The sequence below is a fragment of the Ursus maritimus genome, unplaced genomic scaffold, assembly GCF_017311325.1.
Source record: "Ursus maritimus isolate PB19 unplaced genomic scaffold, ASM1731132v1 scaffold_14, whole genome shotgun sequence".
NCBI lineage: Eukaryota > Metazoa > Chordata > Mammalia > Carnivora > Ursidae > Ursus > Ursus maritimus.
Genome location: NW_024423786.1, coordinates 45,542,437 through 45,559,060, shown reverse-complemented (window position 1 = coordinate 45,559,060; position 16,624 = coordinate 45,542,437). Strand labels below are relative to the sequence as shown.

Below are 16,624 nucleotides of genomic sequence, written 5' to 3'. Positions count from 1 at the left end.
GTCCCAGGCGGCCCAGCCTGGCCTGCGGCGTAGGGGCCCCAGCAGCTGCCATCGGGAGCCCAGGCTGCCTCAGGTCCCCACGGGGCCACGGACAGCTCGAGGGACACAAACAAGCGTCCGTTTAGTACCTGTTAGGTTTTTGCCCTTTTCAATTTTTTTGAAGATGAAGATACTAACATACACTAGTTGTAACCACGGGATTGTTTATCTCCTTTCTAAAACGTCTCCCGTTTGGCGAGCACCCCAGAGCTTGCTTGTGTTGTTACGCAGCCTTCCGGTGATCCTTTCGAACCATTGCACAACTTCCATTTTTCAATGTATTTTGAATTTAATGGAAACTTTTATTTTTTTAATTATATTTTTAATTACTTTATAATTAATTACCTTAATTACCATGTTATGTGTTTAACACATGGTACATGGGTGGGACACCTGGGTGGCCCAGTCGGGTAAACAGCTGCCTTCGACTCAGGTCATGATTCTGGGCTCCTTGCTCAGTGGGGAGTCTGCTTCTCCCTCTCTCTGTTCATGCTGTCTCTATCAAATAAATAAAATCTTTAAAAAAAACCCCACATAACGTAAGATGTACCCTCTTAGCTATTTCTAAGTGTCCGATTCAGTGGTGTGAAGAAGGTTCCCGTGGGCAGCTGGGGCTGCCGATTGACTAGACTTCGTCCTGCAGTCAGACGTCTAGTTAAGACTCGCGTCTCTGCCTGGGCGCTGAGCATCCCACATGTGCGACTCTCGAGTCACACGCCAGCGGGCAGAAAGCAGCTCACTCACTCCAGGGTGGAGGCGGCCGGGAGGGATAGGTGGGGCCTTTGGTACTTCTGGCGGCGGTACCTTCCAGAAAGCATCCCCACGTGGCTGCACGGGGGCGCTGCCGAGCACGTGGGCCCAAAGCCGCGGACCTGCTCCCCCTGCGGGGGGGGGGGCACCCGTGGTGGGGGGCAGGCGGGCGGCCGAGTGACACGGAGCGGGTGCAGCCCTGACAGCTTACAGCCCGGCCGTGTTGGCGCTCAACGACATGCTGAAGCAGCAGCTGAGCCTGACGCGGCAGTTCGTGGAGACCAGCCGGCACCTGCACGGCTCCCTCCTGCAGTCCCTGGACCGAGACTCGTTCCACTACCACACCCTGGAGGAAACGAAACAGGTGACCGCAGCACACAGCCCTTCCCGGGAGAGGGCGGGGGCCTCGGCGCATGGAGGGGGACGGCGTACAGCCCGGGCTGCAGGGACGCTGTGGACCCAGCCGCCTGCGGTCCCAGCGGAAGGAGCCTGGCTCTGACGGCCTGTTTCTGACGAGCAGAGGCAGCCTCCTTGCTAGGGGCGGGCCGTCCTGGGAGCTGAAGCGCCAGAAACGTCACACTCACCTCTCTCTCCCCAAAGTTAATTTTTGTCTGATTATAAAAAATTTGTTCTCATTTTATAAAAATCTGATTTCAGAGAGAGGTAATTTATAAAGCCCTCCATAACTTCAGAGACAATTATCACCAGCTCGATGTTCTTCAGATTTTCCGTATGTAAAACATGAACTGTTATGTATAGAATGTACAATATTGTAATTGTGTATTATCGAATATATATTACAATGTAATAGGTATAACGTTGTTAATAATGTGTATTTTTTTTAAAGATTTTATTTATTTATTCGACAGAGATAGAGACAGCCAGCGAGAGAGGGAACACAAGCAGGGGGAGTGGGAGAGGAAGAAGCAGGCTCATGGCGGAGGAGCCTGATGTGGGGCTCGATCCCATAACGCCGGGATCACGCCCTGAGCCGAAGGCAGACGCTTAACCGCTGTGCCACCCAGGCGCCCCATAATAATGTGTATTTCTTTATAGAAATGGCATCATACTATATGAGCCATTCTGCATGGTGATTTCTATCCTTTTATCTACAAATACTTCAGTGCGTAGTTCTCAAAACAAAGGACTTTGGAAAAATACAGTCACGATACCGTTATGATACCGAAGCCAAGCGAGCTTTTCCTGATACCGTTGGATATCCAGCGTTAGAGTTCTACTTGTCTCATGAAAGTTGTACATTTTGTTGCTGTTTTTTCATCAGAACCCCTGCCCCCGCCAATCTCTCTGATGTCTCCTTGTAGTTTATTTGTTCAAGAAAACAGGTTGTTCCACAGTTTCCCCCATTCTGGACTGTGGACGGCACCCCCCAGAGTCCTTTTACTTCCGTTGGTCCTACACATTGGTTGATGGGATACAGCTGACGTGGTTGGACCATGTCACCTGCCTACAGCCCACCATGGCTCCTCACTGCCCGTGCTGGGCCCGTGTCCTGGGAGCGGCACCCAGTCCCCATGTGCTCTGAGGGCCCCCCTGGAAGCCCCCCTTCGCCGGCCCCGCCACGGTCATGCTTCCCTTTCAGACCCAGTCAGGGCTCGCCCCTTGCGGGGTGCTCTGCCAGGCACCTGTCTGGGTTCACCTGTCATTTCCACATCACTGTCACATGGCATCCCACCTTTTTTCCTGTCCGCCTGTCCGGGAGCCACTGGGGACAGGTGCCGCCTCCCAACACCCAAGGCCTCAATAGACTGAGGCAGCAGTGGTGACATCTCTGTCCTCTGCCCCACAGTACATCAGGCACCACAGGCCCGCCCCGCTGTCCATGGAGGACGCCCTGGAGGAGGTGAAGAAGGAGCTGTGAGAACCAGGAGGTGAGGCAGGGTTTGTGGGTTTGAGCTAACAAGCTGAGCCAGTACACCAGCTGTGACATTGTTTTCCAGGTGACGGTGGTGGGAGCAGGCAGCACCCAGGACTCACCTGAGTGGAATCCCGGCTCCAGCCTTTCCTGAGTGGTTGACCACTCCCAGCCCCCACCTCCTCTGAGTGCCCAGCCCGAGAGGACGCACAGGCCAGGGGCCACGGAGCCCTGGGAGGCACTGTCACCACTCACAGCAGGACGGAGGATGCCCGCCAGTCTGGAGCCCCGCGGGGCTGCCTTCCCCGTGAGCAGAGGTAGATGGAAGGGGCGAGAAGCCCCGTCTGCCCCACAGGAGCCAGCGCCCCATGTCCGCGCCGGGGACACCCACAGGAGATGCCAGGGCACGGCTTCTGACCGGACTGCACAACTCGGAATCGGCACGCCAGGCACGCCGCCCGGACTCAGCCCGAGCACACTTCTAACTCGAACACACAGGGAAAAAGGTCTTTAAAAAAAGTTTTTATTTGAAGGCAAAACAGTAAAATCCACAAGAAATCGTTAACAGCACGTGTTTACGTTTTATCCTGAATCAGACACGTTTGAACAATTCACAGCTACAGGAAATCTAGAACAAAATCAAATTATTTTATCACATCAGGTTGAAAAGTTGGAGAGGACTCTGCATCTTATTGAAAAGAGTTTTTCAAAAATGTTTCTGTACAAAGACGGCACCGCACGAGCTGCCCACAGACGCCAGGCGCGGCCCGTCCCCGCGTAGTCCCCGGCGGCATCTGCCCTCCTGGCCGGGGTCGCTCTCCGCACCCCGCGTCGGAGCAGGCCGTCCACGCGAGCGCTGGTGTTGGGTTCCTCTACGCGAAACACACAAGCAGAGACGCTAAGGGTGCAGGCTCTCCGAGGGCGTCACTCCAGGACCTGAAGATGCCTCAGATCAGCTTCCTTAGAACCTCTGTTCCTGCGGGACCATGAGTGGCTAACGTTTGGGGAAAGAATTTCAACTCAAACAACTAAAGTAACTGAACTATGGGCCGTGAGCACGTCTGAGGAACCAGGTTTCAAATTCTCACTGGGATCCTCTTAGGCCAACATTCCCTTCTCTAAAACTAAACATCTGGAGTAAAAATGAAAGCCCTGTGTAACGTTGCCAATCAGAAAGGGTCTGTTTTTCTGTTTGTAGCCGGCACCCAGCCCGAGCTTTGGCACCCAGTGCGGGCCGGCGGGGTGCGGGCGGCAGGGTGCGGGCCCAGGGCCGTCTGACCACCACACGCTCCTCCTGGGCTAAGTGGAAGCTCAGAGCTGACTGCGGGGAGGTGCGCAGCTGTGCCTTTGGGTGTCGGGAGTTGGTGTCCAGGGTTGGAGGGTCTCGTGTTTCTCACTTCTCTGTCAAGGGAAGGAGGCTTGTGGCCGGGCGGCCGGGGCATCTCTGGGCAGGTTCTGGCTTCTCCTTGAGAGCTGGTTGGCAGGCGGGGCGCGGGGCCCAGGGCCTCCCACGCTATAGAGCACGGCGATCTCCCTAGGCATGCTGTCATCTTCCTTCTCTTCTCCTGTTCCCCAAAGATGGCGACTGTGTGACCACCAAGCTGTCCCTACCATCTGTCACTGCCAATGAGCCAGGAAGGTCCCAACGGCCCAACGCGGTGGCCGAGGCGCGGCTCCTGCCCACGGAGCGCCTACTTGCACTCGTCCCTGGCCTTCATGCGGGCAATGAAGGAGTAGCTCTTATTCCTGCGGTAGTTCTCGTACGGGTCATCCAGGGCCACGCCCACACCCTTGTACTGGTCCCACTTGTCCCGGACGTCCCCCCCCTTGATGGGGTCCTGGATCCCTTGCTCTTTCACGCCGAGGCCGCCAGATCCACTCCAGCCTTAAGAAGAAAGGGGGGAGGGTGGTTACAACCCACAGGAAGTCGAAATCTGGCACATTTATCCATGAACTGAAACAAGACTTCACGTGCACAGCTGCGTGACGCGCAGTCACGCGGTTGACACGCGGGAGCCTGCTGCGGTGAGAAAGAGCGCCCAGCGAGAACTCTGTGGGTTCGCCCTTTCTAGTCCCGGCAGCGAGCGGAACCCGCTCTGGCTCCCCAGCCCCGAAAGCCCGAAGCGGGTGGTGGTTCTTCCCAGGAGCCTTACCCATTTTCACCAGCATCTGATGTCCTTTGTTCTCTTCCCCGAGCCTTGAATCAGGTATAGGAGGTGCTGAATTAGAACCCAGACCAGCCGAGGAACTAAAATTAAGACAGGTTACGTTTTTTAAAAAAGAGTCGATACATTTATTGGAATGAAAAGTCTTAGAATATTACAGCGTGCGGCGTACGTGAACATTCACCAGTGTTAGAGGGACGCACACACACATCCCGGGTCTCTAGCATTCTTCTTTGTCATCTTCGCCAGCCAGGTGGGGGAGCTCCCTAAGGATGGCCCCTGCCCCACACTGAGCAGCAAGGCCAGGGCACACGGAACCCCCGAAAGGCTCAGAGACAGCCAAGCCACTATCTCAGGCTTTACAACATTACCACAAAAAGGTAAGAGCAAGGTGTGAGAAGAGCGGGTGCCACTGTCACTGTGCTAGAACTCGGGGGTCCCTGAGGGGGCCGCCTCAGCATGGGCCACCGGGAGCACATCTTCTAGCGACAGGTTTCAACATTCACAGCAAAGCATCAGAGAGTTCCAGCGCTACCAGCAGTCACTGGACAGTTAAGACAGAAATCTTACGGCGGGGTGGGGCTCCTGGACCGCGACCGACGTCTCCTTCCCGGGGAGTAGGACTTGGAGCGCGAGCGGGAGCGGGAGCGGGAGCGGCTGCGGGAGGAGCGGGACCGGCTGCGGCTCCTGTGGGGATAGAGCTGACGGTGGGCAGCGGCCACGGGCGCCACAGACGGGCCTCATCGGCGCGCGGCCCCCGGCCTACCTGGAGCGGGAGCGGGAATAGGAGCGGGAGCAGGAGCGCGATCTGGACCTGGAGTACGAGCCGGAAGACTTGGATGACCTCGAGTTGGACCGCGAGGAAGAGCGCCCTCGGCTTTTGGATCTGCTCCGAGACCGCGAGGGGCCGCTGCAGAGAGAGGCCTCGTGAGCGGCATGCCCGAACGTTCCAGAAGACCCCGGGCGGGCGGGTCTGGGTGCAGAGCTGCCCATTCCCCTCAGAGGACCCGGCTCCCAGACGCGCGGCTGAGCACGCACGCCACAAACCTCTCTTGGGCTGGCGTCTTAGTTTTAACTGGGGCCTTCCAGGAAAACCCACCCTAGGCCCAAGCAGAGGCCGGACCGACCTCCCTCTGCCCGTCAGGGGAGACAGGACAGCCCGGGGCCTAACTGGATGGTGGGTCTGTCAGGGTGTCTGACAGCGGCACAGGCTGGGCCCGCTCTGGCTGGGGACGTGGGCTGACGGTGCGCAGGCACCCGTGGGCTCACCTGTTGCGCTTTTCCTGGCCCTTCCTCCGCCGCGCCCGCATTTTTGCTCGAAAGAACTCGTAGAGGCCATTCTGCTCCCAGCCTTCGCTGTAAGACACGGGCATCTCCTGTGTGACTCTGCCTGCCTCCCTCCCGGGGGGAACTTGTGCAGCAGGAGTAAACCCCACCAGAAACGCATGCGGGCACGTGCTCCTCCCCTCCCTCGTTCACGCGGACGCTGAGCAGGGTCCGGCACCATGGGCAGCCCTTCCGCACGCGGGGAGGCCGGCTGGGGCTGGGCCGCCTGCCAGGAAGCAGAGAGGCCGGGTGCACGCCTGGCTCCCAAGCCTTTTCCACATCTATGTTTCCCAAAATAGCTCAGGTGGCTCTTATGGCCCATGACCTAAGTAACTGGGGACAAGGAACTCTGACTCCTAGAGGGACAGGCCAGTGACCCAGCACAGGCAGGAGGTGGTTTTGGCTGTACTGGTGATGAGTCCGCTCGAGGGTGCCCTGAGGGGGCCCGTGACAAAGCCTGGGGCACGCAGCTGCCAGCCACTTCTGAAACATGCCACACCTAAGATGACAACTCGCTCCAACACGTTCCCCACTAGAGAGGCCCTTTGTTGGGAGCCACCATATGTGTGACACACATTACCCACGGCCGGGGGAGAGATGGGCCCTAATTCGGCCTAGCATTTTCCAGGCCACCCCCTTTCCTCACCTGGGCCTCACACCACCCTGGGCAGAAGGCATGGCCATTAGAAGTCTTTCTCACAAAGCAAATTTGGTGGGCAAGTCAGGCCAGGAAAGGGAACAGAGGCCTCCCTCCCATCCCCAGCCCCACTGCCGGTCCCCCTGAGCGCCGTACCTGTTCCTGGGCCTGTCATGGGAGGGGGGGCTGTAAAAGGCCTCCACGGCCGCCAGCAGCCTCTCGCTGGGCGGCATGGGGGGCGGGAGGCGGATGTCCTTTGGGTCCAAAGGCTTGTACTCGTGGTCTTCCAGCTGCAGTGGAGAACACAGTTGTCATGCACGCCCTGCCAGAGGCCCTCAGGCCCACCGGGGTGCTGCGGCGACTGGGGGAGCAGGGTCAGGGGGATACGGCCCTGGTTTGGTGTCAGGGTTACCCTGGGCATCAGTTCCTCCCGCTGCCCTTCCTGGGGAATCCCACCAGGGCTGCAGCCACACCAATGATGTGATTCCTAAGCGAGGGGGTGGAGAACTCCTTTGGGGCCAATAAAGGTCTGAGTTCTCTCTCCAGAAAACACGTGAGCCACACCCTCCACGCTGAGGTGACGGCAAGACCCCTTGGTTTATTCAGACATGACGTGGATCCCACATGCTGCCACCTGCGGACTTCTGTGCTGTGCTCCCGAGTCCTGCCCTGGGGCCCCCTCCCCGGTCAGAGCAGCCCCAGCCCAGCCCAGGGAACCCCCTCTCCAGAAGCCAGCTGGGCTCGCACCCCCTTGCTGTCTCAGCGTGGCCGTTCTCAACTTCCAATCTGATGGGGCCTCAGAGGCGATGGAGTGGCTCCTCCTCAGCATGTCCCTGGAGCTGCTCCCAACCCTGTCTTGCTCCCCTCACCCCCCAGCGCTGCCCCTCCCTGTGTTCCCTGAGAACGCCCTCCGCTGTCGGCCCCTGGGCAGGGTAACGTCCCAGGGCCAGGATCAAGAAGACCCACGCCTCGCACCCAACCCAGCCCGGCCCACGCCTTAGGGCCACAAAGTGTGCAGCACTGGGAGGGACGTGTGGATGAGCAGAGGGGACACAGGCCTTGCTCACTTTCACCTCAGGAATTCAAGTCGAGAAGAGGCACTGGCTCGGACACATTCCCACTGACCAGTCCCATTTGCTGGGCGTAGCAACGAGTGGGAAGGGACCCTAGGAAGCAGCGTTTGTCCTCTATCAGGAAATGGGCTCCGCTTGTACCATTCTCACGTGGGGACAGAGGAACCAGCACAAGTGTGTGCTATGAAACTGGGTGCTCGCCTGGCGACATTACCTTCACGAGGGGGGCCATAAGCCCCGCAGGCAGATCGAAGTAGGGCACGTTGGGGACCAGGCTAGGGTCGTCGTGGTTGATGTGGGGAGGGCCCTGTCGCCGCATGTGGGGGGGCTGCCCGTTGAAGCCATGGGGAGGAGGGCCGAAGTCGGGGTGCTGGGGCCCACCCCAGGGTGGGTGCTCGTTGATCCCAGGATGAGGCATGCGGTGGCCAGGGTGGTGGTGAGGGGGTCCCATCTCTGCAAAACAGAAACTCCTCTCAGGCCTACCGGGCAGTGGCGAGCTGGGTGGTGCCGGGGGCGCAGTCAACGTCTGCCAGGGCACGGGTGCCTGGGGAAGGGGGCTCAGCGAGGGCGCCAACACGTGCTCGGGGCCGCACCTCCTCACCTGCTACTTCTCGCTCCCCGGGATGATGTAGCTGGGGGGGAGGAGCCGGGTTTGGGGGGACCTGTCCTGCACCCACGTCACCACCCATGGACTCAAGGTGGAAAGAGGAACAGGGAAATCACAAAACCTTAAAACAGCAACATAATGGGACAAAACGGTATGACTGTTTGGAGACAGAGCATTCTGAAGGTGATTCAGTTGAGGTGAGATCCTGCAGGTGGGCCCCGATCCAACACAACTGGCATTCTGACAAGGAGCGCAGAGCACCGATGCACTCCGGGCAGGAGGACGTGAAGACGGGGAGAAGACCCTGTGGTCTCAGGCTTCCAGCCCCTGGAGCTGAGGGGGAAGCCGCCCGCTCTGCCTGCTGTTACCATGGCCACGGGAAGCGTGTACTGGCAAATACATGTGCTCGCTGGTCTCAGCTAAATTTGTAGCCGAGACCGGAGTTTAATGTGAAAAGAGAAGCAGCAATAGAGTAGAAACGAATTTTTTTTTTTGAAAACAGAAAAATCTAGAGATTCTCTGAAGAAAAGCAATGAAAAAAGCTGGTGAAAACAGCGAGAGAGGGAATGAGGAAGGGCCCCGCAGGCGCTGTGGGTCCTGGACTCCCTGCCCTGCCTGCCCGTCTGCTGCGGGGCTCAAGAGCGACTCTCCTTCCGGAAGGCCCGTGTCCTTCCTCCTCCCAGGGCTGCGTGGGCAGCGGGAATGGGATTTCACCTCTACGGCTGGTCCAGCGTGTGCCACGTGCCTGGACCCCGGCCGCCCGTCTGCTTGTCTTCCACCTTCCCCAGGGCCCGGACGGGACGTCTACACCATCCTATGACCCTCAGCTTGTTACCCTGACTCAGGGGACCTGCGAGGTCCCCCAGTGATGAGGTCAGGCAGCACCATCTGGGCTGCTCGGGAGGGCCAGCCGTCGGGGGGCCTCCCACAAGCAGCCGCCAGGACCGTCTCAGGAACAAGGGGCAGGAGAGGGAAGTGCTTCCCAGATGGGGGCCAGTCCCCGAAGAAGGTGCCCTCGCACTCACCAGCAGGGAAGTCCCCCTGGGGGTAGTCGAAGCGGTGAGGGTAGGGTGGCCGCTCAAAGGGGTGCCGCGGGGGGAAGTCGTCCTGCATGAAGCGGGGCGGGAAGCGGTTGAAGTTGTGGGGGTGCGGCGGCTGGTTGAACTGCGGGTGCTGCTGGTGGGGCGGGAAGGGCCCGCGGAAGTGCGGCGGCCGCTGCATGCGGAAGGGCGGCTCGCGCTGGCCCCCGCCCCACGGCGGCTGCTCGTGCTGGCTGTTCCAGGGGCCCTCGAACTGGCTGTTCCAGTTGGGGTCAGGCTGGCTGTTCCAGGGCGCATCGCGCTGGCCATTCCAGCCGGGGTCCCCACGCTGCTCGCCCCACATGCCCTCGTGGCTGTTGTTCCAGGGTGGGCAGTGGGGCGGCCCGCCCTGATGGTGCGGGTAGGGCGGCTGCTCGGGAGGCTGCAAGGCAAGGAGTGGACGTGAGCCCCTCCGGAGGCCAGGCCGGCGCCGGCCACACGTCCGCGGTGTGGCTCTCCAACCGTGGAGGCGACGGGCCCCGACCCGGTGCTGCCTCCTTCGCTCTGCCGTGCAGCGGGGACTCTGGCGCTCAGACTCCCCACGACCGCACCTGCACCTCAGCCGAGAGCTTCCCGTGGCCGCATGAGAGCCGGGCAGGCCGCAAGTGCCGGGGCTCCCAAAACTCCCGGCACGGCTGCCTGAGCCGGAAGCCGGTGGACGCACTCCAGTGCCCATGCCCCTTGGTGGCCGGCAGAGGCGCAGCCCCCATGGCTTGCAGAGCGCAGGGAGGAGCTGGGCCCCAGGGACCCCACGGCGGACACCTGCCCTGCCGATAGCCCCTTCCCTGTCACGTCCCCTCTGCCCTGCGTGGTCTTCTGGGTCACCGCCCATACTGACTACCTGCCCTCAAACCCTGTCTCAGGGTCTGTTTCTGAGGACCCAGACCAGGAAATGTCTTTCCGTAGGTGGGAGAGAACGGAAGCACTGGACCTCACCCAGCTGCTGTCCTGAGACTTAAAACTGGGACTTTAACCCCAAACTCAGGGCCAGGGTGGGATGTGCCTAGGAGTGGATGACCAGGGGGCCCATCTTTAGGGTCACAGCTGGTAGCCCCGCTGACTGCCAACACAGAAGTAGGCTCGGGGCCACACCACACCCTCAGGTCTTTCAAGAAGTTAGAAAGCCAGTTTCTAACTATGGGAATTACTTCGAGTGCCTGGGTGGCTCCGCTGGTTAGGCATCCAACTCCTGATCTCAGCTTAGGTCATGTCTCGGGGTCGTGAGTTCGAGTACCACATTGGGCCTCCACACTAGGCGTGGAGCCTACCAAAAATCAAATCAAATAATAAATAAGTATTTTTAAAATGTTACTTCAAAATGTGTAAGATCCCACATGGGCAGGCCAGGCCAAGTGTACCTCTTCCCCCAGGCAGACCCTCAGCGGGGACCTTGTTGTCATGAGCCCATCCTACCAGTTCCCAGAAAGAAGGCTGACCCTGCAAACACCTACACGACGGGGATGAGAACTGTCGTCTCATCAGAGGGTGCCCACAAAATGCCGGATACCACACGGCTCACAGCCAGCACTCACGGGTAGAAGCTGTCTTTATGGGGATGCCCAATCTTTTGTGAAATGAAATCTCTTCTCCTAAAGCTCAGGTTTGGGGTTGGAGGGGTACAACAGGCAACTCAAAGCCACAAGCCCCGCTTGTCGGTCCAGAGCTATCTCCCTCCCGTCCTCCCCAGAGTCACCTGGCAAGGCTGCAACCACTAGGCCCCATCAAGGGGAAGGTGGACACCCAGGAAAGGCCTGGGCTGTGCCCAAAGGCTCCATCGGATCAGATCCAGTGGCCAGCAAGCAAGTGGATGTTTCTACTGTTTCCCAGTCATGCTAAGCTGGATGAGATGAACCCTGCCTGGGCCTAGAAGTTTCTGATTCCAAAAAACCAGAGGGAGTGACCAGCATCTCTGCCCCAGAAAGCACTGCCAGCCCTATGTGTCTGACCTTCCCTTTCCTTACGCAAGCACAATGTTCTTTCCAGGGAGACAAAATGTTGGCACCATGCTGGCTGAACCAGTTAGAAAGGGGACAGAAACTGATCACCTTGCCATATTTGACCGTTTGAAATTGCCCAGCCCTCACAGGAACAGAGGGGCCGAAGTTCCTAAGAGGCCCGGATGGTCAGCACCAGGACGGGTGTGAAGCCCTGATTGTCCTGCCCCACCCCCACCCCTCAGTTAGATGGGGCTGGTCTATCTCCTCCACCCACCCAGCCCGGGCCCTGCTGCAGAACCTCCGTTTCCCGCAGCGAGCCACAACCAGCCCGTTGATCCACACAGGAGACGGCCCACCGCCCCCACAAGTCTGGGAAAATACCTGCTGTTGGCCCCAAGGAGCGACGGGATGAGGCTGGTCAAACCAGGGGGGCTTATTAGGTGGGATCTGATCGTGGGGCCCAGGGCCCCGGGGGCCGGCAGCAGCAGGATCCTGGACTCCTCCCGAGGCGTCGTACTCAGAGGAGCCGGGCATTTGGATGGGAGGCTTGCTGTCATCTAGAGCCAAACACGAAGGTGGTTAGTGGAAACGATGACCAGCAACCACCCGGGACCAACCCAGGCTGGGCCTCTACCTCTTCAGAAACCCTTGCTGCCCGAGCCCCCCCAAACTGATGGCTTCCAGGAGGGCAGCGCGCAGTGGGGAGGCTGACCTCACCGGGAGTACAGCCCCCTCTTTGAAAGCTTTCAGATAAATACCTCATTTTGTACCTATTCTATTTTGCTCAAAAATTTTCGTTACCAAATTTTATTAAAACCCTTTCTGCATCTATTTGAAAGATCATTTTTTCCACCTCATCCGTTGTTTCATGAGACTTCTAAGCGTTAGACCATCCTTACACGTTCCTAGGGCAAATCCTATCTCATCATGGTATGTCTTTTAATACTCTGCTACATTTCAGGTGTGAAGTATTCCTGCGTCTTTGCTCAGAAGGGATGCTGCCTGATATCCGTAACTCTTTCTCCATCTGGTGTAAAAATTAGCCTGGTCTCGAAAACTGATTTGGGCAGCTTTGCCTCTGTGTTTTCTGGGATGGTCTGTACAGGAAAGGAATCACCTGAGCTGAAGGGTTTGGTGGCATTTGCCTGTGAAATACCCGGGCCTAGTGTTTGGAAACAGGTTAGAATCCAGCCCCAGAACCAGGCATGCAGATCCAGAGCCCATCTCTGGCGGAGAAGGCCGCTCTCTTGGAGCAGCCCCCCAGGGAGCCCCGTACCAGGCTGGGTGGTCGGCGGGATGGCAGGGGCGGGTGTGGGGGCCGGTGGTGGGGCGGGCGGCGGCGGGGTGGCCTTGACCTCGGCCTCCATTTGCGGCATCTGAATCTGCTGTTGCTGCTGCTGCTGCTGCTGCTGCTGGGCCAGGCTGTTCACGAACTCCTCGTGCTGCGTCTTGAGGGTCTGGATCTGCTGCTGGAAGGCGAGCTGCACCGGCTGGACCACCGAGGAGTACTCGTTGATGAGTGTCGCCTGGCAGAGAGAGGGGAGAGCGGCCGGCACTCAGGACGGACGCCTTGGCGCCTGCTGCCGAGTCCCACCCCTTCTGGAGCCGCTCAGGGACAAGCCCTGGGAAGACCGGGGAATTCAGGCCAGTGCCTCGGGCGGGCAGGCAGGGGATGGTCCCGTAAGACAACGAACGCGGTCTGAACAAGCACGGAGCATCTAAATCTAGCCCAAATCTCGTGAAAAGGACGCCAACTGCAGCAAAGTCTGTGGTTCCCTGGTAACAGGGAGGCGCAAGGACAGTGCGCCCTGTACCACCACACAACCGTGACCAACATGACCTGGGACAAGGGTTCCAGGCCACCATCGGGGGCCACGCTGCTCACTCGCTGCCCAGCTTTGAGCAAGTCACAACCTCGCTGAGCCTCGATTTCCTCAGCTATAAAAGGGAACGGTAACAGGACATATCTGCAAGGATTCTGGGGGCGAACTCAGTGAAATAACAGGGAAAGGGACCGGGCAGCTCAGTAAACATAAGCTACGGTCACCAACTCAGGAGAGACAAAGCGGTCCACGCCACTGTGCTCGGGAGCAGCATGTCTGCTGCTTTACTGAGCAACAACAAAAGTGGGAAACATTTTTTAAAGCGTGACACACACGTTCCTCACTGGGCTGAGAATGAAAGCATCTCCCCTGTGGGGGCGGGAGCTCTGCCTTGCCTTCTAGCAGCTGCGGAAGGGGCCAAAATACCGGTGCCACAGCTGAGGTGACCAAGGAGACCTGGCCGGCCCTCCCTGCCCGCCTTGCGCCCCCGTTCTCTGAGCAGATGCCTCCCCAGCGAGAAGGCAGACGTGCACACAGGAACGCTGCCTACGCATGTGACCATGGCAGCCTAGACGACACCGAGCCTTTCTTATGCTTCCGTCATGCAGAAACCAGGCGGGAGGACCAGAGCCGACAGGCCAAAAACACCACCAGCAGCCGTGCCTGGACAGGGCAAGCTGGCCACAAAAGCACCAGGAAAAAAGTCAGACGGCCTCACCTGGGAAGGGTTCACTGGTCACGGTGGATGGGACAGGAGCCCCCAGAGGCTGCTGCTCACCACCCTTCCAGAGACACAGGTGGGAGCCCCATTTGGAAAATGCTACCTGGCCTCTGAAATCACCAACCCACCAGCCGTTCCCAGCCCAAGTGGGGGCTGCAGGCCGCCTGACTTCGGGAACGGGCTGAGGTGGCGGTTGCCACACCCTCTGGGGTTATCCACCCCAGTCCCAGGGCGCGGTGTGGTGGGGAGGGCACCCACCTGGTACTGGCCAAGCCCCAGGGCCGGGCTCTGGAGCTGCTGGATGATGGAGTCGTCAAAATAGCCGTTCTTCTCCCAGAGCTGCAGGAGCTGGGTGTGGGGGAGGAGGGAGAGGCTGCGTCAGCAGGGAAACCAGCGTCCCCATCGCCCCCCGAGTCCCTCTTCCCCTTCCTCTCCCGGCTGCCCCAAGTACCCGGGCGATCTTTTGCTGCTTGTCCTCCTCCACGGCCAAGAAGCTGGTGCAGTAGATGGGCACCACGACTTTCTGCAGGGCGGCCAGCAGCTCCCTGGCCTGCTTGCGCTGGCTGTGAGGGAGAGACCTTCCGCGCGTCAGGGCCCTGGGGCGGGACCCGGCCACGCGCCCGTTACCATTGCGGCTCCAGCCACAGCACCCTCTGCCTTCTTGGGACGCGGGCCCCCAACCCGGCTGGGACGAGGGCTGGGCTCCCCACAAGACCTGTGCTGGCACCTGGGCCCAAGTGACAGACGGACAGCAGTGGGAGGAGGAAAAGAATAGCCTGAGGACCTTCAGAGCAAGGGCTGTCACCCTGATCTCCTGACCAGTAAAATAAGCCTTCCCTCCCAGGGTGGCACAAGGACCCACGGACCCAGGGCCTGTAGGAGCCCCAGCTGCCCACGTGGCCTCACTCAGCCCTGTCACCCACTATGCACAAGACCTCAGCTTGAGCCCTGCTTTCAGGAGGCAGAGGGAGTGTGCTGGGCATGCCAGGCAACTAGGGACGTGAGGCAGCCTGCCCGCCCATCCTCCCAGGGGCGCTGCATGTGTGAATGGGTGCGGAGGCCCCTGGGGCTGTGCTGTAAGGCGGCAGAGCCTGATGCCACACGTGCTGCCTCCTGGAGGACGCAGGGCAGGAGGCGAGCAGGCAGAAGCCCTCCCAGCACCAAGCTCACCAGAGGGTGCTCAGAGACAGCAGTGAGTGTGGGCCGAGAAGCCGGGCCGGGGAGGGGAGGGGAGGGGAGGACAGGGTGAGCAGCACGGGGCTTCTGGACAGAGCACAACTCAAGAGGAGCATGGCTGGATGACTGCCAGCAACGGGCTGTGTCTCTGCAAAGCTGCCCTGGTCAGCAGAGTGGCTGGTGGAAGCAGGAGAGCAAAGAAGGTTCTGAGCAGCTGCCGATCTCCCAACAGCAGAGAAATAAAGGAGGGATGAGGCAGGGAGTGGCCGGGCGGGCATGGGGCCACCTGTGTGGCATAGGAAACCGGGAGCGGAGGGGCGGGGACCCGAGCTGCACACGTGGGGCAGGAGATGGGGCAAGACGGGGGAAGGGTCAGGGGGCAGGCAGAGTCCGTTTCTGCTGCTCTCTCACAGGAGTCATCCCCCTCGGCCAGGCCAGGCTCAAAGCCAAACTCGCAGCCAGCCTGGACGGCTAAACACTAGCCCCGCCAGCAATGTGCGCTTCCGCCAGTGCCCTCCCCGGACCCGCTCTGGCCCAGTGTCTGGGTTTCTTAAGTTCACCTCTACCACAAGGTACCAGAGAGGCTGCGCAGGAGCAAATGCCGGCCTGGTCTCGGGAGGGCTGGGGGAGTGGTCTCAGGGGGCGGGGGGGAGGGGGACAGAGGATAGTAGAGAGAACCCCATGGGGGGGATCCTGCAGCAGAGCAGAGTCAGGTGACAGAGCTGTGTCTGTGTGTAGATCGCGCGAAGGGAAACTGGCACTGGATACAGACGGATGTGGAAAGACACCCAGAGGTGCCCCAAGGAGAGCGAGTGGGGACGGTGGCCCAAGTGAAGTGAAAGGTCCAGGGAAGGGGCCGAGACGGGGGGTGGGGGGTGGGGGGTGGTGTCCTCCCAATGGAGAGCTCATGGCTCAGACCAACCCTCCTCTGGGGTCCTTGGACAAGTGACCCCCCAGTCCCAGGCCAGGCCAGGCTACTGAGCGCAGCACAGCAGTCCAGCAGAGGGCCAGAAGGAGCAAGAGGGAAGGCGGAGTCTGGCGGGCCTCACCAGTGGTGCAGGACATCGTTGATCAGGTAGATGAGATGCAGCCGCAGCTCGAAGTGCGCCCCGTCGGCGGTGATGCGGTTCCGGAGGTGGCCCGCCATCAGCTCACAGTGCGGGGGGGACTTGGCGTTGCTGAACATCCAGTTCTTCCCGGCCTGCGGGAGCCAGGCTGAGGGTGAGCCGGAGCTCGCGCAGGAGCCCGGGAGGGTGAGGGTGCTCCCAAGGGCGTGCTGTCCCAGGGCTCAGGGGCACACCGAGGCTGCCGCCTGCCTTCGGGCTCCCTCTCGGCTGCAGGACCAGCACACGTTGCCCACGTGCTGTCCTCCCCACGGTGCTCAAGAGCGAAGGGGAGGGACGGACAGGGCTCCCCTG

General features: G+C 59.9%; 2 protein-coding genes across 15 annotated transcripts in view; one reads left to right on the top strand and one right to left on the bottom strand.

Annotated features, from left to right (window-relative positions):
- The window catches only part of CUNH19orf44 (chromosome unknown C19orf44 homolog), a 17,082-nt gene extending 13,256 nt beyond the window's left edge, over positions 1 to 3,826 (top strand). For 5 of the 14 annotated variants that reach the window (XM_040629098.1, XM_040629099.1, XM_040629100.1 and 2 more), the window contains 3 exons: positions 987 to 1,153; positions 2,597 to 2,650; positions 2,748 to 3,826. In XM_040629098.1, coding sequence (XP_040485032.1) covers positions 987 to 1,153; positions 2,597 to 2,650; positions 2,748 to 2,816 — 290 coding nt within the window. In that variant the 3' untranslated portion in view covers positions 2,817 to 3,826. Of the gene's footprint in view, positions 1 to 986; positions 1,154 to 2,596 lie in introns of all 14 variants that reach the window. The other 9 variants (XM_040629106.1, XM_040629103.1, XM_040629104.1 and 6 more) reach the window with 9 other exon arrangements.
- LOC103677187 (calcium homeostasis endoplasmic reticulum protein) overlaps positions 3,170 to 16,624 on the bottom strand; it is a 21,021-nt gene continuing 7,566 nt past the window's right edge. Inside the window, exons 7-19 of the mRNA XM_040628256.1 lie at positions 16,256 to 16,482; positions 14,482 to 14,593; positions 14,289 to 14,378; positions 12,763 to 13,012; positions 11,868 to 12,043; positions 9,496 to 9,931; positions 8,078 to 8,316; positions 6,947 to 7,080; positions 6,097 to 6,183; positions 5,594 to 5,737; positions 5,398 to 5,514; positions 4,816 to 4,910; positions 3,170 to 4,547 (exon numbers count right to left, since the gene is read on the bottom strand). Of these exons, the coding sequence (XP_040484190.1) occupies positions 4,354 to 4,547; positions 4,816 to 4,910; positions 5,398 to 5,514; positions 5,594 to 5,737; positions 6,097 to 6,183; positions 6,947 to 7,080; positions 8,078 to 8,316; positions 9,496 to 9,931; positions 11,868 to 12,043; positions 12,763 to 13,012; positions 14,289 to 14,378; positions 14,482 to 14,593; positions 16,256 to 16,482 (2,301 nt within the window). The 3' untranslated portion in view covers positions 3,170 to 4,353. The remainder of the gene's footprint in view (positions 4,548 to 4,815; positions 4,911 to 5,397; positions 5,515 to 5,593; positions 5,738 to 6,096; positions 6,184 to 6,946; positions 7,081 to 8,077; positions 8,317 to 9,495; positions 9,932 to 11,867; positions 12,044 to 12,762; positions 13,013 to 14,288; positions 14,379 to 14,481; positions 14,594 to 16,255; positions 16,483 to 16,624) is intronic.